General features: G+C 40.7%; 1 protein-coding gene across 3 annotated transcripts in view; it reads left to right on the top strand.

Annotated features, from left to right (window-relative positions):
• Window positions 1-22366, top strand: part of ZNF608 (zinc finger protein 608) — a 46027-nt gene extending 23661 nt beyond the window's left edge. Inside the window, exons 2-9 of one of the 3 annotated variants that reach the window (XM_032953492.2) lie at window positions 3705-4104; window positions 12914-13001; window positions 13269-15678; window positions 15956-16322; window positions 18812-18942; window positions 19325-19478; window positions 20671-20734; window positions 20979-22366. In XM_032953492.2, the coding sequence (XP_032809383.2) occupies window positions 3705-4104; window positions 12914-13001; window positions 13269-15678; window positions 15956-16322; window positions 18812-18942; window positions 19325-19478; window positions 20671-20734; window positions 20979-20985 (3621 nt within the window). In that variant the 3' untranslated portion in view covers window positions 20986-22366. Of the gene's footprint in view, window positions 1-3704; window positions 4105-12913; window positions 13002-13268; window positions 15679-15955; window positions 16323-18811; window positions 18943-19324; window positions 19479-20670; window positions 20743-20973 lie in introns of all 3 variants that reach the window. The other 2 variants (XM_032953490.2, XM_032953495.2) reach the window with 2 other exon arrangements.
• Window positions 22367-22713: the final 347 nt, after the last annotated feature.

Here is a 22713-nt window from a genome sequence, read left to right as displayed (position 1 = left end):
GTAATTGTCATCAGCCATTCTGTTTCACTACTGTATGACAAAGTCACTGGCATCAGCATCTTTTTATTCATGGTAAATCTACTTGCACTTCATGTCATCATCTTTCCTGCCGCTAAACATGTTACTTCCTTTGGCTACAATTAACTCATTAGTTTTATCAATTGCTGGTCGTCCATTATTGCTATATATTTAGCTCGGCGTATGTTTTCTGCCAGAATCTGTTCGGAATAATTGAGTACTAAATGAACATTATATTCTACTGTTGACCACATACAGGGTAATCGATCAAATGAGAGAAATTTTAAATCAAATACCACCATGCTTGGCTTTTATCGATTATGAAAAGGCATTTTATTTATTGAATATGGAAGCAGTCATCCAAGTTCCTCACAAACCAATCCATAACAAAATGAACATCATAACCATTTATAAAGAACGGACGTGTGTACATTGAGAATGCACAATGAGAGCTGCGAAATAAAAACGAAGAATCGAACAAGGAGCTGTGCTCTCACCAAGGTTATTTACAGAATGCTGCAAAGTTGAACTCAAAATAATTAAGCAAAACAAAAGTACAGTAATCTACAACACATTTTCTTAGGAAATAAAAACGATGAAGGGACGCAATGTTAATATTAAGCAGACAATCAAAAACGAGTAATGAAACAGGAGTAGAATTAAATAAAGAGTAGGACGGAGTGCCTTTGGAATTTGAAAATTGTAAGGACAAGGGGCATGACCAATGTGGCTGCATCCTTTGAACGATCCTGAGAGACAGAAAAAGAAATGCAGGGATGGGGGGAACAAGCACAAATCGTATCAACTACAGTATAAAGAAAAGTAAATGGCCTTTGATAGAACACGTTGCAAGACAATGCGATGGCCAATGAATGAGATTTGTGACGGCAGGAAACTCATCCAAGAGGACGACCACCGTGGAGATAGCGCAGTAAGATTAGTTCATTAGAGTGAGATGGGTGGCAGCAGCACTGGACTGAGGGATGGGGATTCAACTAGCAGTGGGTAGACAATGTCCGATGATGAACATATTCTGTATAACGTACTGATAATTCAAAATAATATCCAGATGAATGCTGTATAACACATCTGTCAAGGGAATATTTGTCCATATATGATCTGCCTGCCTTTAAGCACTGTGCGTGTGGACGTATGCGAACATGCACGTTTCAAGCTCAACTGTTTGCTATCGATTAATCAGCTGTTAAAACAACCATTCTGATTAATGATAATCAGGTCTTTGGTGATTTTATGGATAGAATGGCCTGTTTAACATGCATACTGGGCTCTTTGTGAAAATCCAAGCAAGCGTTGTGAAGCAAGTGACCTGTTAAAAGTTGGGTCTGGCATGTGTTTGTTCTGAAGGCCATTAGGCCTGGCCATGCTCCACCGCCAGCACTGGGCTACATCTCGCTTGTAGAACAACCCAGGGCTAAGTAAACATTCCTGAAGTGCTCTTCAATTTCCTAGAAATTAACACTTTAGTGCCAACTACTGGATTCTTATTCAGTACTGTATTTGTAATGGATAAGCAATCTCAACGAAGGCACGAGTGCTAGCTGTTAATGCAGCAAAATAAATTGTATATTTTTTTTACTTTTAATTTACAAAGTGTAAAGTATCCTAGTAGATGTCTATATTATGGGGAAATACTCAACTCATGCTCTCAATTTAAAACAAGTTTCCATGAAACAAGGATCATAGCTATGTTGTATGAAAGATAAATTAACATGGAAAAAGCAGAGGGCACACCACACTATTGGCAGTGTGGTTGGCAGCTAAGGCATCATAAATAAACTAAATGATGATTAATTAATTTGCCTTGGATTTACATTCACAGCCTATTTTGTATTCAATTCTTAACGACAAATGAAATTGCTTTATTCTCTGGATTATTAAGACACTCTGAAAAGTGAGATGGACCCCCAAAACTTGAACCTGGTGTAAAAGTTATACAAATCCGACACGCAGATACCTACCGCAGATTATATGTCACATCCCAAACGCTTGCTTGAAAATACAGGGAGGGGGAAATTGCATAATTCTGGAGAATATGGTATTATAGTCCTGGACAGATATGAGTGTTTTAAAACAAATTCTCTGTAATGGTTGATTATTTATGCCTGGAATCCCTTAAAGGGCCGTGGGTAGCTTGTCTGCATTTTCCAGTGCGAACTCTGTAATTTGTACTCTATAAGGCCTGTTCAGCCATTTACTATTTAAATGCTAAGTCTCTGGATGCCTACTCCCTTAATCCAGCACCCACCCCACTTGGCATGCTTGAATAGTAAACCTTTGGGATGCACGTTTGGGGGAGGGGGGTGTTTGTAATCTGATGTTGGTTTTAATGAATGGAAATTAAAATTGGTAAATGCCGCCTCTATCCCGCGTCCCCTGCTTTTGTGTCAGTGCCTTGATAGCCCAGGTGAATGCTGAGTAGATCTTGTTCAATGGATATTACTTTTACACTGATGTTCAATAACACCACCAAAAGCAAGCCTACGTGTTACAATGCACTCTTTAACATTCGGCTAGATTGCTTATTTTGATAAAGTTAAGTATTTTGACTGTAAAAAACGTTATTTTTTAGTGGTGTGTGTTATTAATTAAATAACTTCCCAGGTCATAGTATAGATTTCAATCTCAAAAATTGTATTTACCCAACACATTTTTGTATTTTCAGCTGTGTTGCTGTGTTAATGAAGCAAATATATATTAAAATAGCACTGTACTTCTAATTTATACTTAACAAAGATATACAGTACTTAATTTATCACTTTCAAAGTACAATATTTAGTTTGAGTTACCTATCGGTCTGCCTAACCATTATAATGTAAAATTTTTACTTAACCTTCGTGACTGCAGGAATTCATATTCTTTGGTTCTTTCGGTAAAGTCACGAAGATAGAAAAAATAAAAGTAAATAACAAAAAATAAAAAAACTTCGACGTTTCGATCACAACACAAGCGATTGTCATCAGGAGCGATCATCATCAGGAGGATCGCTTGTGTTGTGATCTAAATGTCGCAGTTTATTTTATTTTATTTACTTTTATTTTTTCTATCAATGTGACTTTACCGAAATAACCACATAATATACGTTACAACGTTGTATAAAAGTAACTGCGGCCTGGATTAGTTAAATGCAGTTTTGTATGTATTTGAGTTTCATCTTGAATCGTATGAACTTTCCACTTTTTTGGTACAAACTTTCCACTTTTTTGTATGCTAAATTAGACATCTACTTGGGAGGCAAGGTGCTCTTTAAAATGCGATTTATTAATTGTTACTTTATTATACACTCTACCAGCATCTTGAAAGTTCTGTTTTTTTTACTTCCTAATATGCACATAGGGGTTTACTCACTTTGTTGAAAATGACTTATGAAAAAAAGCACATTTAAGTGATTGACTATCTTTCACAGTTTAAGAAGATTAAAAAAATAACGTACTTTATACACATATTTGTATTGTTTCGTCTGTTGAATTAAACAAAAATGTGTCCTTGCATGTGTTCAATGCTCAACTCCAAAAAAACTTGTCTCTTTATGTGCCTGCTCCTGAAATTGCACATTGTACTCATTTGTCTAGGTTAAAGCATGGACATATCAAGCATGACATCAGTTTGCTGATGGCAATTGTTTGTTCAACAATCCCATTGTGATCCTTTATTTGTTTTGATTGCAGGCCGATTCACAATTCGTCATGCCAGCACCCCCACCACCTCCCACAATGCTGCTGCCCTCGTCACCGCCCTGCGCACCCTCTCTTGTGGACTCTCTTGAGGTAGAGGACCCTCGGCTGATGCGGCCTCAGCAGCAGCAACAGACTTTGTCCGGGGCGGTGGGAGGAGGAGGAGGAGGAGGAGGCAGTGGCACCACTCTATGCCCCATGGCATGCTCTGCTGGGGGGGTGTGCGCCTCCACGCTGGTGGAAGCCGAGCCGGAAGAGCAGATCCTCATCCGCACGCGCACCGTGGGCGTGAGCACGTGCGAGGCGGCCAGCGTCACGGAGCCCGACTGCCTGGGACCCTGCGAGCCGGGCACCTGCATCAACCTGGAGGGCATTGTCTGGCATGAGACTGAGAGTATGTTATTCTTCCTCACCCCCCCCCCCCCCCACCCCACTCCACTAGTTGCACCTACCTCACAGCATTGCGGTGTCATGCCATATATATTATATTATTGGTTCTTTCGGTAAAGTCACGTTGAAGGGAAACAATAAAATATATATAAAACAATAAAATTCTCACGACGTTTCGACTGCAACACAAGCAGTCATCATCAGGTGTGAAAACCAACGGCAAGAACATTTTCAAATGTTTTCAAATGTTCAAATGTTTTCAAATGTTCTTGCCGTTGGTTTTCACATCTGATGATGACTGCTTGTGTTGCAGTCGAAACGTCGTGAGAATTTTATTTTTTATATATTTTATTATTTTATTGCTTCCCTTCAACGTGACTTTACCGAAAGAACCAATAATATGAATCACTGCAGTCACGAAAGCTTTAAATCGCCATTTATATTATTTAGCAGCATATTTACCGCATTGCCTTGAAGACTCTTGATGCTGCCGCGATGTATCGGTGAGCGCAATGGACTTTAGGAGGTCGCCAGTTTGAGCTCGATCGCGGGCGCTTCAGTTGAAGCACAGGACAAGTTTCTTAAACCCCACCCTCTCGCCTCTGTCTACCCAGCAATATCAATGTGTACACCGCAGTTAGTCGATCGGCAGGTTCATGCTTGGTGGGGTAAAGTGTGAGTGCTCCTAACTATTCCAGGACATCTGGCCAGCATGAAAGAGTAGGACAAATGCCCTCTTTAAGGGTTTTCTAGAGCTCCCCTCCAATAGAGGCCATTCCATCAGCAGTGATTTCAACAAAACATTGCAAGGTAGAATGGTGGCACTGTGGTTAGCACACTGCACTATAATCCCGGCTACCTTAGTTGTATTCCTGACTACTGCTAACATTAGTGGCAAATGATATATGAATAGGTCCTGGTCTCCAAATCTCCTCTTTGCTGACGCATACTGACCAGCATGTTGAAGGATGGCCAAACACCTCCCAAGGTAATCGAGAGGCCACCATCTCGCAGTGGTTTGACTAAAGGGCTAAAAATCATTACCTGTATATTTTTGATACTTCACCCTCACTGCAGTTTTGCCAAGAGCCTTTTGACAACAATTACATTTAATATTTAATTGCGCTCTTCAGCACACAATGGGTTTTTTGTACCCTTCTATGACCATACATCATATATCGTTGTGTGCCTGAGAATGTATTCTCGAGACGCGAATACAACTTCAACTGAGCCCATTGTTCTTTGGGTGCTTTGGTGGTTTTGCGCATAATACTCATCAATATTGGTTTTCATTCTTCTGCACAAAAGGCAAAGCCTTCCCCCCACAGCCTTTGGCTTGACAGTGCATCACTGGAGACTGTTATCCATTGTTTGTCTTGGACATCTATTTTCACTGTTTGGTCACTGTTGGGCTTCACTCCTAGAAGTTAGCTGCTTCTCTTGTCATATGTTTAGTTGGAAGTTCTGCTCAAAATCCCAGTCTTTCCCTGTTGTTTTGGGTACCTGGTTTAGGAATTCTGCCATTAATGCTGCTTGACTGTCTCCAGCAATAGAATTATACTTGACAGCATAACATTTATATTTTTGTAATTATGTACACTAAAAAAAAGATTCACCATATCGTAAAAAAATATTTATCACAGTCATATTTATTGCTTTCATCGCGCAGATCATACAGATTTAAAATATGTACTTTTATGTTTTTTATATACAGTACTATAATATCTGGGAATGCTGTTGTGGTGTAATGGTTAGCACACTGGACTTGCAATCCAGAGGTCACCAGTTCCCATCTCCAGACATTTGCACCTCCGATTAACACGTGACTTTACCGAAAGAACCAAGAATATAGTGCGAAAGAAGTTCAACATACATACATACATGGCGGTTGATATAATGGGCAAGTTTTTTTAAATCCTACCCACCTCTCTCCACCCAGCAATATAAATGGGTGCACCATAGTTTGTTAGGTCCACCCTAAATAACACCCACAGCACAAACCATGGCAGATGCGAATACCTGATGCACAAATGGAAAATTTAAAACTCTCCAGTGTGTGACTGGTCATCGAGAGCAGACCATACAACATATAACGGTGCAATGCCCGATCCACAAATATGAAGGAGACTTCACGGCCGACGCCGCTCCTGACACGGTTATTTGGCTTGACCGCCTGAATGTGAAATCGTAGTTGTTGCTCCGCATCTCCATCAGAAGAAGATTGGCAGGTTGCACGTGGTGGAATAAAGTGTAGGTACCCCCACTTGTCCCAAGGCCAGTGTGGAAGAGTATCCCCACAGATACCCTCTAGATGGGCTGTCTATGGCTCTCTTTACTTTTACGATAACATACTACTATACAGGATTTACGAACACAATACATTTTGTATGTATGTTGAACTTCTTTCGCACCGTATGTAGCCAACCGTGTTAATCGGAGGTGCGTGATTTGGCACCCTTTGTCAATATCCCCATCGCCGTCATTAGAGCAAATCGCTTTTGGCGGTGTGTTTTGACTACTCATTTAAGATGTCAAAATGGCACTGTGTGTAACATAACAAACCAAAGAAACATTGCTTTATTATAAGGTACAAAAAAAGCCATGTTTTGAAATGGTTAAAAAGATTCTGGCTATTAGACCGCATGGGTCAATTTAATTTGTCATAATATTACTACCTTCCTAGTAGATACACTTATTCCACATGGCAACTGTTCAACGACTTTCACCGTATATTCTTGGTTCTTTCGGTAAAGTCACGTAGAAGGGAAACAAAATAATAAAAAAATATTTTATTGTTTCCCTTCTACGTGACTTTACCGAAAGAACCAAGAATATGAATCCCTGCAGTCACGAAAGCTTTAAATCGAGACTTTCACCTTGCCAAGATATTTATTGTTGATGTCTTTGACTCCTGGTGTTTGCATTGTTGAGCCTATATTAACGAGTTTTAACTGCGTGAGAGTTTTCCTGCACGTAGCTAGAACCATGTGCAGACAACCATGTAATTGTTCCCTAGTTTAGCTAGTACTGATACAACTGTGATGGGATCATATGAACCGATGGATAATCCTGGAGTGCTGCTACATTTATTAAGAACAACTCTTCATTATCCGCAGTATTATAAGCTTATGCACTGAATATAATTTTAAGATATATGCATACAATAGAATCGCACTAATGGGAGACAATGGGATTTTGATAGAATACTCTGTCCAGATTATGCAACACAGTATTTATTGTGTTACAATAAGCCTTCAAAAGTGCAATACATTCTACTAGGTAATGTCCGAAATTTAGCCTTCAAATAGAAACATAAAGCAATACATTGTAGTGTTTTTAAATTTAATTCTCAATTTTCGCTTGCCAATGAATCGGTAGTTGTATTAAATCCAACATGCAATAGACTGTATACAATAATACTAAAACAATGTGTGGCCCTTTAATCAAGGTAAGGACACAAAACGTGCATCGATACCATTTTTTACTTCCATGAGTGACGCTTTGATACAGAAAACAATGACAGCAGCCAGTTCTTTTGTTACTATTATATTCATGGACACTGAAGTATAGAAGAGACTTGGAAATGGCATAGTTATGAACGGCATGGTCACATACATCACAGAAACACCTCTTTATTATGGGTATTCCACGTTTTTAACATTATTATTTTGTATATATAATTAACATGAGAGTTCATTCTCAAAATCAAAGACTAACGCATGCTAAGATTTCCCACAAAGCACACAGCAGCTTATACAGCATGTTACATTACTTAGTTTCACCACCTGTAAATGCAAATTCTGCTGACGTTATTTTTGAGTAGCAGAAATTTTTACCGTATTTTACTGAATGGACAGGGGGCGAATGTCTGAAGTCCCGTAAATATTATTCATGCAGTTCCAGTTATTCTGCTTGCAAACGATTGCGGGACATGGAAACGCAGCCATGAATGCGCACTCAGTCAAATTTGATTTGTATAATGGCACCGGAGGCACCCTGCTGCAATTCTCAAAGCCGTGCGGGATTGTTGTACGAAAGTGCCATATAATTCCTCAGTCACACGATTGTGTCAATACGTCCACAATTTATATTGCTATCCAGTTGGGGTATTGTATGCAGTGTGTAAAATTGATGGATACCACTAAATTTTCATATTTTTGCATTGAGGATTCTCTGTGTGTGGAATGAGTTACTGTGGCCTGGCATTTAGGTCCCTAAGGAGGTTCAAGAAGCAGCATGTTTCAGCGGTGCCAAGTTCTGCTACATAAAGCATGCAGAGCATATGTGTCGTGCTAATGTGAATGCGGGAGATGGTTAGGCCGTAATTCTTGTGGAATGGAAAGCACAAGTCCAAATCGTATTAATAATGAACAGGCAGTATTTTCAAAAGCTTTGCAAACTTGAGAATGTGCACATTTTTATTAATTTTCTCAGTGCTGTGTTGTAAACATTTTATTCGGATCTTACCATAACATTACACTGGAAATATCAAGTGTGTTTACATTTATTGCACAGAAAAGTCGACGGAATGTATTCACGATACTTTCCCTGATGTTAACTGCTTTGAGGGTTTTAAAAGGGAAAGAAAATGCATTAGGGTAATTGGTAAGGGGTTAGGAACCTGGCAGCAGGGTAAGATAGAATACGTCTTGTTTATATAACCTTTGGTTTGGTTCAGTTACAACCATTCTCCTGTATAACACCGTATATTTGAACATGCTTGTGGTTTGTTTTTCATTATTAAAGCTGTTTAGAGCCATTTTTATTATACGTTCATCCATCTCCAATCTAAAATCATACCAACTGATTTGCATATGATTGTTTTAAACTGCCCCAAGTGAAGAGTGTCTCCTGGAGCTATTTATTGTTACAATTTCAGCTCATTAACAGATATGAGTGATGATACGCCAAAAATAATACTACTTTAATATATAATTGACGCGGTATATGATCCTTATGGCGGTACCCCGGGGTACCAAATAATAGAAAATGGCCGAGGCAATTAGATATTGTATTTCTGGGACACTTATTTTTTCCAGGGGTGTTACTTAACTCCGCGACTGGTGTAACAATGCGAAATCAGTGCCACTCCACGATGTCGAAACGCAGCGAAGGACCATTGCACTCAGACCCTGGACGCTCGTACGCACCGTAGCGGTGGTGCATCGTGAGTACAGCTCGTCGAGATGAGTCGATTGCCGAATCGCCGACCATCGACATACTAAAAGTGACTGCATCACGGACATTATGCGAGAGCCGGGGTACTATGGAACCCCGGGGTACCCCCATAAGGTTCTTATGCAGATAGAAATGCGGGGCTTGTGGTGGTGCGAAGTGTTAAAGATAGCATCTGTCTTTTAACTAAGTAATTGTGTGCATTTTTTTGTCAGTATTAACAAGGCGTACCCTATATAAAATTCACATAGGTTGCAAGACTTTATGATGGGCCAATGGTCGGACTCTTAGCGTAATCCTCTGCAATCCCTACTGGTGCTTTAAGCAGGCACCGTCATGACGTGTATCTGTTGGGATGCACTCAACGCAACAAGGCGGTCTAATCCTCGTGTCTGTGTCTTCTTCACAATGCCAGATTACTCAGTTTTCACTGGTGACGCATATTTTCGGTGTCCCTGTAGCAAACCCAAAACAACAAATTGCCGAATAAATGTTTTGTAGCCGTAATTATTTGTATATTTTGAATGTGGTCGGTGAGTCAGTATGTCTTCCTAAGGCTTAAAGTCAAAACCGCAAAGTCAAGCATTTGTTCAAGCAAGCATGCGACTTGGCTCTTGGTTACTCCCGTTTTGCGTCGTATTTTGAATACGGTGCTTTCGAATGTAAGAATCGTTTATACTGCGGTTGTGAAACATGTGGAAATCCCGAGAAGCTTTTGGTATTTTCGGTTCTTAAAAAGTCCAGTCATTTCAGAAATAAATGAGCGTGAACTTAAACCACTTCTTAGTTACCCTACGCGTTAAAAAATGTTGCATTAATCTTCAAATGACTACAAGACACGAGCAGCTACAGTACAAACTGTAGCCTTATTTAATTTGTGTTTTGAATTGTATGTAAAATTCAGAATTTTTCAGAGCATAGATTTACATTTTATTTTCGTGTACATTTTAAAAATATTTCTGCAGCATTTGGACTTTGTTTACTGGATGTATGTACTTCATAGTATTCATTTATTTCCTACTGCGGCATTTTTTATTTGTATTGCTCCATTAAATGTGGAGGATTCATAAAGCTAAGGCCATAATAACATCTGTCGTTTGTCTATCTCCTTCAGCCAGACGGTTTTATTGGTACATGGCAGCTGCACTCTTCTGCGCTTCTCAGTAGAACATTGACACTGATTGTTGATATGAATTTATTTCAAAGGCTCAAAATACATATCTGCGGTGTATGATTTGGCTTTTATAACACCGCACTATCTGTCATGAATAGAAAAAAAACCATCGCATAACAAGTAATAGTAAACCACTTGCTTTGTTTGCTTTTTTGTTTTATTACAATTATTTTAATACAGTGTGAGGTAATTGCTAGTCATCTAGGTCTACAATTGTAATGTGTGTTGTTTTAGGCTTAACTGACCAAAGCAAGGCCCTCACCGGACGTAGGGACTGGATTCCAGGCTGGGTCACTGCGATGGAAAAGTTGTTTCCTATCCATTAATGTGCCCCTCTGCTACCTTAATTTGCGTTAAGCCTAAACATTCTCAAATGTTGCCCCGTGTGCCTAAGTGTTCTAATAAGCAAGCGATTGGTTAAAACAATACTCTTTGCTTTTGTAAGGGCCCAATGAAGTAGAAAAAAAATTACATCCATTTGTATTTTTCAACAGTTGTTTAACATGATGGAAACTCAAGTGAAACAAGATGCAGAGGTTTTTTTTTCGTATCCAAAACTGCTTGACAATAATTGAAAAAAGCAGGGCAAGCAATCTTTGTGCTAGACTGTTTGGCCTCAGTTGTTTAAAAGGTCACTATTCAAGATCTGCTAAGACTGCTGACAATGCACATTTCCCCTCTCGCATGGCACGGAATCTTAAGCGCACTCCCAGTTGGGTTTCATAAGAACCAAGCTTCTGAAACTAATAGGGTTAGCTTGCAGTAACAAAAGCCTCTCTTTTTGCATTTCACTGTGACATTGTTCCGCCGTTGGCTATTGATTGATTCTTTCAGCAGGAAGAAATTACAAAATATAAACATAGACCTTTTTCGTTATTTAATATCACTCGGGTGTTTTTTTTAACTGCTATGTTACCAAATTATTCCTTTAAATACGGTGTTTTTTACGTAAAAAAAAATTTGTGAGTAAATCGAAGTCGTTTTATGTAACACTGTAATGAGTGTATCCAATTGACCATAAAATACTGACTTTTGTGAAAATGTGTCAAAACACGTTCTGTGAATGGCCGGGCTGCTTTTGATTCTGCTTCTCAGCATTGACACTGCTCTACTAGTCAATCTCTAGGTTACACATTTTACAGGTGTTACAAGTTAGAAGCCTAAGTGTCAATGTTTCCGTTTTGTGCTGTATTTCAGGTATTTCATGCAGGATGTATGACTTTATTAATAAAAAAAATGAACTGCAAACACAGCTAATGGCATTAAACTTATGTGGCATTCCTGGTCTAAAAAAATAATTATGAGGTTATTAGAGGCTAGCAATGGCTTTATGTAACCTTTTGAGATTTTAATGCAGTATGTATGTTTCAAGAATTGTTTTCAATATAAAAAAGAATAAATGTTTATTGATTATCAAAGCATTTCAGAATATAACCAAACGTTTTTCACCAACTGAAGTTACACTTACTTTGAGCGCATAATTTACTCAACATTATAATGTAATAGATTTGCTGATGATAATTTGGTATTCTGGGTTTAAATATTGCATTATGAGCAACACGAAAGCTCCAAATCAAGCATGATGAGTGTTAACCATTTCTAAACTTTGTGATCATGCCTTGCATTGACTCAGGCCATCATCCCTTCAGGGTCAATAAAATGAGTTCCACTTGGTGGGGTAGTCAACAGTGGTTGTCTTATGTATGGCAGAACTTATCCCCCACCATATGAATGTGGAATTTCCACCACTGTGGGTCAGGGCTGTAAACGGTGCTCATTTGGGCAGGGAATCACAGTTTTTTTTGTTATGAAATATGAAGCAAAGCTGTAAATGTGAATACGTTATTTTGTATCGAGTTTCCAGCATGGGGAAAGCTTTCTGTTTAAAAAAGGAAGTCTAGATTTTAACCAAGGTATTCATTTTTCAGATTTTCAAGACATTTAAAATATACTGCTTAATTGTTCAGCTAGATATGTGCTGCACTCGTTCTAACAAAAAAATGCAAGCTATTTGAATTTTGAAAGCAGCCCTAAGCATTTTTCATAAGAGGTTTGACACTGGATATTGAAATTTCTAGCTCCAGTGATGATGTGGTAGAATGTAAATTAGGCCAGGAGTAGAAAAGTGCTGCCACTTGTCAGCTGGTTGTTACAACTACAGTGTGTGTAGCATGTCGAAATTATAATGACTTTAAATATACCTGCAGACACACAAAACATTTATATAAATCTCGAGGTTGGGACACAAACGTTGATTTTGTTATTTCAAGCCAATAATGTTCCACGTTGAACATTGTAATCTGATTACATTACTGTATTTTGTTGTATAATGCCATACAGTGGTTGTAAATTATACTGCTAAGGATAATTTATTTTGTAATTAGATTTTTCTTTTTTTGTAGTATGGAGATATGACTTAACGATGCTGATAAAATACTGAAATGTTTATTTTTTTGTTCAACAGGTATGCTGGTTGTTAACGTGACATGGCGTAACAAGTCTTATGTTGGGACTTTGCTGGACTGCACAAAACATGAATGGGCACCCCCAAGGTATTATTGACTTGTACAAAGTACATCCAACATGCTTAAACATTTATATTTCCAAACACATTGCAATGGGTGATGCACACTTGTACTGAAAAGCACATGCCTTTTTAATTTCCAGCCCCATCAGCGTTGTGAATTTATGCCAGGCACTTTGACCAGAAAATAATTGAAAATGGCACGTTTAATACACATGTTAATGTTTACCGTCAATTTAGGCTCACGGCGGCGTGTGCTATTTTAATCATTTCCTTGTTGTGTCCCCCGCTTTAGATTTTGCGACTCTCCTACAAGTGACCTGGAGGCACGGGGGGGACGCGGCCGGGGTAAGAGAGCTCGCGCAGGCTCGAACGCCTCCCAAAACGAGATCAACAATCCCGGCGAGCCCCGAGCCCCACACGGCAAGGGCAGGGGAACAGGTGGCGCTAACGGTGGCAAGGGTCGCCGCGGAAGCCTCACCGCCAACGGACAGTGGAACTCGTCACACGTCAACACCGGGGACGATGTGAAGGCGAGTCCCAACGGGAAGAGGAAAGGACGGCCTGCCTCCGACCTTCCTTCACCCCAGCATGGGTTGGAGGAGGGCAGGCCAGGCAAAAGGTTAAGGCCAAGCCCAAGGACTACTAATAACAATCTAATGACACCAAGTGTAATAAACTCGCAGGCCAGGCTGGAGCTGACCCCTTTGGAGTCACAGAGCTACAAAACTCCATCTTCGTCAGCTTCATCGCCTGCCCTTATCGACTGTCCTCATCCGAACTGCAACAAGAAATACAGGCACATCAATGGCTTGAAATATCACCAAGCTCACGCTCACTTAAAGAATGAAAACAAGCAGGAGGATGGAAATGACAATGAGGACAAAAGCACCGAGTCGGAGCACAGCAGCAGCCCTGTGAAACTAAAAGGTTGTGATTTGAATGGCAGTTCTGTCTCCTTATCAAATGGTAGCCAGTGTTTGGACCTCTTAAAAGAAAAATCTAGTTCTCTGCCAGTTAGTCCACTTGACACATCTTCTCCTGAGACTCTGCATACATCCCATTCCAAGGGAAAAGGCCTAAGCAAAAGAGGCATCCGAGAAAATGGGACCAATGTGAATGGAGATGTAAACCAGAGCGAGGACAATGCTAGTGGCAGCCCACTGAGTGAAATGCCAAAATTGGAAGTAGAAGGCCCCTTTGGTGGTAAGTCTCCCAAGGAGGAAAGTACAGAAAAATCAAAAAGAGTGACCAGCATCAAAATTGAGAATAAAACATCCCCAAAACCCAAGGCAGCCAGGCCAATTGCCCCCGCACCTCCGCCACCCCAGTTGGTAGCTATGCCGGGGACAAACTATTCCAATTCCCCCTCTGCGGGAAATGCAGCGTCAATTGGAATTCATGCTGCTACCGTGATACCAACTGTTATTAAAACAATGCCAAAAAGCCCACCGCTTAAACCTATTCAGCCAAAACCAGCTTCTATACCGGAAATTGTCGCTACATCACCAAACATTACTCCAACGAAAGAGAAAAAGAAAAAGGATAAAAAGAAATCCAAAGACAGAGATTGTAAGGAGACAGTTAGCCTGAAGTTGAGTTTGAAAGTAATCGGGAGATCAGATGATGGCAAAGATGGGAAAGAGTTTTCAGATCCATTAACAAAGGATTACGTTGTTAAGACAGAAGGGATGTTTAATGGATCTGCAGAGGTACCAGAGAAACGAATAGCAAGTATCAAAGCAGAGGCTGCCAAGGTGTACAATTTCACAGACAATGCTCCGAGCCCATCCATTGGCAGTGCCTGCCGTGTGGAGAGTGCCCGTACCAGCTTATCAAATGGGCGTCTGACTCCACTGCATGCTGTTATTCAGAATGGTCTGGAGGGACTCATGGCCTCAAACACCAACAGCCCAGCTTACTCGGACATATCGGATGATGGTGAAGACAGGGAGGGTGAGCATGTCAAAAAGGTACCACCAACAAAAGTGCTTGGCTTCAACGATGCAGAGCTTACAACTCTGGACACTCGTGCAATACAGAGTGATGATCAGACGTCGTTTTACTCCGACTACAATGCTTACTACTCGCCGTCGTCCAAGCTACAGTCCAACGTGAATGCTCCCAATGACAGCATGCTGACCCAAATTGGACAAATTAAAAAGGAGGACGATGGCTCAGGTTGTGGAAGTGGCAATGGACAAATGGTGGAGGGTGACAAACCTGACCTCACTTCGCAGCATCAGTCCGTCATCCAGCAGGGTGCCCCACTTTCTCCTCGGTCACTTTACTACCAGCAGTACGCGTATGGTTATGGTTACTATGACCCCAGGTATCGTAGCCAGCCGTTCAGCAGCACCCCGAACTCTGACCCACCGACGGCAATCAAACACAACGAGAAAAAGAGTAAGCATCGGAGCAAAGACTTGTCAAAATCTGGGGAGGGAAAGAGAAAGTCTGTCCCATCAGCTACTGCTAGTGCCCCAAAGTCTGCCTTAAACTTTGACACTGCCAAAGGCACAGGTTCCGAAGTCCTGAAAGGAGGCTCTGTGTTTTCTGAAGAGCTGCCAGTGATGTCTACTCAACAAGAGGAAGGTCTTGCAGCAAGGCAAACCCAAAACCACATCCCCATTACAGAGGAACTAAAGCCAACAACCGAATGTGCTGACCACTCTGGAATGGATCAAAGTGGACTCTATAAACAGGTACAGTCATACGAGATTTATTTTTGAATGTATGAAATAATATATTTTCTATGAATGGCAAACCAACATGGGTCGCTTTTACAAGTGTAGCAGACAATGTTTGTTTTTATTGTAAAGGTTATACTTTTTTTATGGTGCACTGTATTTGGTTTAACTCGACTCGATACTGCAAGGGGGGGGGGGGACCAGCTCTTACACTCAGCAGCACCAGGAATCCGTTGCCCGATAAGGCAGCCGAGTGTAAATAACAAAGAGCCGCCCTTGTTCGCTCTTTCAGGAATTCGACGTAAACCAGTGGCAGCAGCTGTATTACGCACAGTACCTGGAGCAGCACCGAGCCGAAGAGGAACGCTGGAAGAAAATGGAGAAGAAGCACAAGGAGGCGAACAAAGAGGGCGAGAGGAGTGAAAGCAAAGGGGACTCCAGGGATGGCAAGAGGCCCCTGTCGGGCTCAAACGTGACCGACGCTGGGGAGGACAAGGACGATGGGAAGTCGAGCTCGGCTTCAAAGGACTCTCAGCCAGGAGTGAACGCTTCAGGCTCCTTCCTTCAGTACATGTCGCAGAATCCTTACGCGCAGATGTACGACCCCAACCATCCCGCTTACCGTGGCGTGCCCCCCATGATGATGCATTTCTATGCAGGTACGCATTGCTCGTAAAGTTGTTTTAATTTAAGACAGTGGGTCAATACTGAATCATTTTACATGCGTGTCAGTTTGTAAGTATCAAGAAGATTTAGAAGTTTGATTTAAAGCTTTCGTGACTGCAGGAATTACCTTTTTGGTTCTTTTGGTAAAGTCATCACGTAGAAAGGAAATAAACGAAATAATAGAATACGACGTTTCGATTGCAACACAAGCAGTCGTCATCAGGTGTAAAACAAACCTAGTGAACTTCAAAATTTGTGTCTCTGCTTGTGTGTCTGTCTGTGTGTCTCCGTGTCTGTGTTTTGTCCTCTCTCTCAAATTTAGAAGTTCAATAGGTTTATTTTCCACCTGATGACGACTGCTTGTGTTGCAATCGAAAAGTCGTATTCTATTATTTCATTTCTTTCCTTTCCACGTGACTTTACCGAATGAACCAAAGAGTAAGATATTGAAGTGCAAACGTTGTTAAAAATTAGCATCCGTTTGAAATGTTATTAATTGCAACCTATTGTGTACAGTAGTGACATTTGAATGCTGTACCATCATTCTCGAGTTACTCAAATATATACAGTGAGGGAAAAAAGTATTTGATACCTTGCTGATTTTGTACGTTTGCCCACTGACAAAGAAATGATAAGTCTATAATTTTAATGGTAGGTTTATTTGAACAGTGAGAGACAGAATAACAACAAGAAAATCCAGAAAAACGCATGTCAAAAATGTTATAAATTTATTTGCATTTTAATGAGGGAAATAAGTATTTGACCCCCTCTCAATCAGAAAGATTTCTGGCTCCCAGGTGTCTTTTATACAGGTAACGAGCTGAGATTAGGAGCACACTCTTAAAGGGAGTGCTCCTAATCTCAGCTTGTTACCTGTATAAAAGACACCTGTCCACAGAAGCAATCAATCAGATTGCAAACTCTCCACCATGGCCAAGACCAAAGAGCTCTCCAAGGATGTCAGGGTCAAGATTGTAGACCTATACAAGGTTGGAATGGGCTACAAGACCATTGCCAAGCAGCTTGGTGAGAAGGTGACAACAGTTGGTGCGATTATTCGCAAATGGAAGAAACACAAAAGAACTGTCAATCTCCCTCGGCCTGGGGCTCCATGCAAGATCTCACCTCGTGGAGTTGCAATGATCATGAGAACGGTGAGGAATCGGCCCAGAACTACACGGGAGGATCTTGTCAATGATCTCAAGGCAGCTGGGACCATAGTCACCAAGAAAACAATTGGTAACACACTACGCCATGAAGGACTGAAATCCTGCAGCGCCCGCAAGGTCCCCCTGCTCAAGAAAGCACATATACATGCCCGTCTGAAGTTTGCCAATGAACATCTGAATGATTCAGAGGACAACTGGGTGAAAGTGTTGTGGTCAGATGAGACCAAAATGGAGCTCTTTGGCATCAACTCAACTCGCCGTGTTTGGAGGAGGAATGCTGCCTATGACCCCAAGAACACCATCCCCACCATCAAACATGGAGGTGGAAACATGCTTTGGGGGTGTTTTTTTGCTAAGGGGACAGGACAACTTCACCGCATCAAAGGGACGATGGACGGGGCCATGTACTTTCAAGTCTTGGGTTAGAACTTCCTTCCCTCAGCCATGGCATTGAAAATGGGTCGTGGATGGGTATTCCAGCATGACAATGACCCAAAACACACGGCCAAGGCAACTAGGAGTGGCTCAAGAAGAAGCATATTAAGGTCCTGGAGTGGCCTAGCCAGTCTTCAGACCTTAATCCCATAGAAAATCTAAGGGAGCTGAAGGTTCGAGTTGCCAAACGTCAGCCTCGAAACCTTAATGACTTGGAGAAGATCTGCAAAGAGGAGTGGGACAAAATCCCTCCTGAGATGTGTGCAAACCTGGTGGCCAACTACAAGAAACGTCTGACCTCTGTGATTGCCAACAAGGGTTTTGCCACCATGTACTAATTCATGTTTTGCAGAGGGGTCAAATACTTATTTCCCTCATTAAAATGCAAATCGATTTATAACATTTTTGACATGCGTTTTTCTGGATTTTGTTGTTGTTATTCTGTCTCTCACTGTTCAAATAAACCTACCATTAAAATTATAGACTGTTTATTTCTTTGTCAGTGGGCAAAAGTACAAAATCAGCAGGGGATCAAATACTTTTTCCCCCACTGTATATGTATGTATCTTAACTTATTTCGCGCTGTACATTGCCAACCGTGCTAATCAGAGGTGCGGGGGAAGAGTTTTTCTGCGTAGATTTTCACGGTTGTGCTGTACGGCTCTCTGCATTTTCGGGTTGAACCGCATGTTGTTTGGCACGGTGTTCCCGAAGAAGCTGCCAACACGTGCAGCAAAACGTTGAACATTGTGCCGAACAGCACGCGTTACAATCCGAAACCGCATCGTACAGCTAAATATATTTTTAGAGGTTGGAAGGGTATGATTGATTGTGAGAACTCTGCTAAAAAATAATTAACTTTTTTTTGCTTCTCCCAGGAGGCTACCTTTCTCCAAGCCTGTACTACACTGGCTATGGGAAGATGTCTGGCCAAGAGGAAGGCGAATGTGAGAGGCAGACGGGAGGAAAGTCCATGGAGGGCAAGACTTCTGATCAGCAGTCACCAAATGTAAACAATTTAACTTGTGGTTAAATGTAAATGTGGATTAAAGTGTCCAGACAGATTGTCACTGTTTAAGAATGTGTATCACATGGACTGCATCAGCAGTGTAGTGGATCAACCTTTTGCAGTCAGCTTACTGATATAGCACTCCACAACATGTTAATTTTCAGTGAGTGTGGCAATCATTGTTTTGACCGACTGCGCCAGGGCCAAATTATGGCTGCTGAAGTTGATTTATATTTCATGAGTGTTAAATATTATTACTCGTCAGGTGTCAAAGTGCATGGCTAGAAAGAAGCACTATTTAATTAATGTAGTGTTACTCAGTGGTGGCTTTGAGAAAGGTAAAGACAAATCCGTAATCCTGATAATCCGTTCTCTGCATTAGATGAGTGATAAGTCGACCTTGGAGAAGGACAAAGAGGGTGGCGGAGAGAAGGGTAAAAAGCGCCTGACGCCGCCACCACAGAGGCACTCCCATCACTCTCCCCACACGGGGGTGGGGTACCCCGGGCTCTCTACGCAGTACGAGCACTACCCAGGTGAGGCCACTGCCCAATGTAACGTGTACCTCGCATCCCTCCCGTCCGAGTTCCCGGCCACACGATCGTCTTAATAAAATAAAATAATTTGTACATTTGGCCTAAGCACCATTCTTATCGCGCCCACGGCTAATCACGAAGGCGCAATGTTTCGCAGACCTGTGAAAGAAAATCCTTGGGAACAATTAGTATTTTGCTCCATTCTTATATCATAAGGCTAATCATGAAAGATAGCAAAAGTTTAGCAGTAGGAGGGTGATGTTGCTATATGTTTCCCAATTCAGTGGTTTGCAGGTGACTTAAAAATGTTGGACTGTGATGCTGGCACACGTGGCCTACCTTATATTGAATAACATTAACGTCCACTGTAAAGCAGATGGCACGTATTTATGAATCAAGTACCCGAAGTATTTACAAAGGACAGTCGTGGGGCTGAAAACACAAACGTCTGCAATGAGCGACAAACCGCGCGATCGCTCGGCCATGTCACTGCCCTGCGAGACATTACATTCATCAAAGTTTGTAAAACCTTGACAATGTAATTTACATTAAAAATATTATTGCAAGATTATATTCTTGTAATATCAAATCCCCTTATGCAATAATGACTTTAATCTCATATTTCCATTAATGTCGTAGTTTATATATATATTTATATTCCAAAATTCAAGTTGGGTGTCCTTAATACTCTTATCGAATGACCAGCTTGAGTGAAGTTCAAACGATCCATATTAACATGAGCTGGGACATGCATTCTGGAAAACTAAGGTGGCTCATTGTACCCAAGTAACAAGGAGCATGCATTAACCCTTTTAAATCATTGAGGCTTCTATACAAAGAAAGAATTACACTGAGCATCAAACAAATATCATTGCAATTCTAAAAACAGTATATTCGAAATCTAGCCCAAATTACCATGATTGATTTTTAACTGAGACTAGTGGGCCCTAATTGATGATCAATGGATCAACCTAACATGCATTTGAAAAGAGAGTGCAATTCGGTGGCGTCATCCAAATTCAACTGGAATCGCTCAGAATTGATCCGAAATACATTAACGCTGATCATTTGGCATGCTGCAATTGTGTATTTTTTTTTGCAACGAAAGTGTGTGCAAAGTGGGGTAAGCGTTCACATTTATTCCAACGACCACGTTCTTCTGCGTGTGTGTGTCTGTCGTTGTCGTTGTCAGGAGTCCCCTCAGGTCCTCCTGCCACTGCCCAGACCCCGTCCTCTTCATTTACATCCCAACAGAGGTGAGAAAGTGAGTACTGTAATATTTTACACTTGTTTAATTGATATAATCACGGCCTCGCTGCTGTAGCTATAAAATGCAGTTACATGTTTCTAGAACTGTCTTTACATTCACATGCAGTATTATATACTTTACATAAACCTGCGGGTAGATTTGACAGTATTGTATATACGTTTGTGGAAAATGTTTGGGTTTATTTTTAAGCAAGTCTAATGATTGTTTTTTTCCTTGTTTTTGCAGAACAGAGTGTAAAGGGACTGACGAAGCCTTTTACAGTATCATGTGATTGGATCACATGAAATAATTCTAGCTGCTTTTAGACACATCAGTTCAATGGTGTACTTGTATTTGCCTTGCTCTTGGCAGATTAAACCCAATTCCCCCAACCTTCCTTACTCTTTCCCTTTCCAGCTTTGTATAAAGATATTGTTTTATTACTGTGGATTAGAGTTAATTTTGGCCAATATCAAACCTTGAAAAAACAACTTATTTTGTTTTGTCAACAGACTACATATATGGCATTGTCCGTTTTAAACTTCACAATCCATGTTGTATTAAAAACAGATGCTCAGTGTTCCTTCCAATTAGTTTTATTAAAAAAATGTATTGTTTTACAATGGCGGTATGTTAGTAAAGCTGTTAAAGGTGATACTACATCCTCTTGCGCTACTGTCCATTTAATCATGCACATGTGCCCGCGAGTTGTAACCCGCATTTACCTTCCACCAGTGTCACTATAATTTATTAACCGATCTTTTACATTGCAAAGCAAGAGCACGCTTGACAGTAAAGCATTCAAATACCATGAGATGTTCGAAACGCGTGTAAAATGTAATTTATAAGCGATTGGACCGTGTCATCATTTACCCGTTCCTCTGATCCCATTTGTTTACTCATAGGATGTCCATTCATGCACTTTGTATCACAATGCATACTAGAAAAGAAAAATGAAACGTTTGCACATTTGCGCAACTAATCGTAAAAAATAGGCCTACCTGTAGAAACAAAGATATTGGGGGTTTTTGATGGTGCTTTTATCGCTGTTTTGTGAGATTCCCCCCAAGCTGTGCCTCATTGAATGTACAGTAGCACACCTGTATAACTTCCTTGCCCATAACTGCAGTGCTATAGGTACTGTGGTCAAGACCATCTAAAGGCTGCTCAGAAATTTGCTTCAAAACCGATATGTGAATTTACCTTTGCCTGGACATGCGCTGCTTGCTTTGTCAAAAAATTTCACATCTTGGCAACATGAAATTTGAAAGTGGCTGCCATTAGAGAAATTTTTTTACATCCGTTGTTCGGACCATGGTTGTAAATGTGTTTCCTCAAGAGGTCCATTTTTTTAGCAAGCCGGCTTTGTGTGTGTTTTAATGAGCATTTTCTGTGTTCAGTACAGTTTGGCAGTTACCTGTACATCATGGGTCAGGGTTTTGTGTGTTTTGTTACTTGAAGCTGTAGTTATTATATAAAATGTTTACACTAGACACCTGTACAGTTTTTTGGACGTCATGACAAGCTGTGTTCTGGTTTTATTTTATGTACATTGCACATGAAAAGTTTTACTTTTCATTTTTTAAACTTGCCTTGTATTATTAGGCGGTTCAATAAAAGATTACTTTTTTGTACAATGTATCGCAGTCATGTTTTTTTGTCTATGTTGTAATACATAGGGCATATTCATTCGGTAAAACGTTCTACACAGCTTAAGCATCGGTGTCTTCACAAGTATCCAGTTTACTTAGGCAGCCGGAGACTAAAAGAACAGAGTACTGTACTGTGATATAGTGAATGGAAGAAGTTAAGGTCCAGTTAGTGCTGTCTGAAACACCATGTATGCTTATTGCATTTAAAGTATAAAAATGGAGTAAGGAAGAAAAATCGCGCATATGCATGATTCCAAAAAAATGCAATTGTCTTCAGAAGTATTTAAAGGAGCGATAATGATACATTTGAAGCTGTACAATGAGGATGACTTCA

The sequence above is a fragment of the Petromyzon marinus genome, chromosome 13 (genome assembly GCF_048934315.1).
Source record: "Petromyzon marinus isolate PM22_M1 ecotype Great Lakes invasive population chromosome 13, UKy_Petmar_22M1.pri1.0, whole genome shotgun sequence".
Classification (NCBI taxonomy): Eukaryota; Metazoa; Chordata; class Hyperoartia; order Petromyzontiformes; family Petromyzontidae; genus Petromyzon; species Petromyzon marinus.
This window is presented reverse-complemented; position numbering and strand designations above follow the sequence as displayed.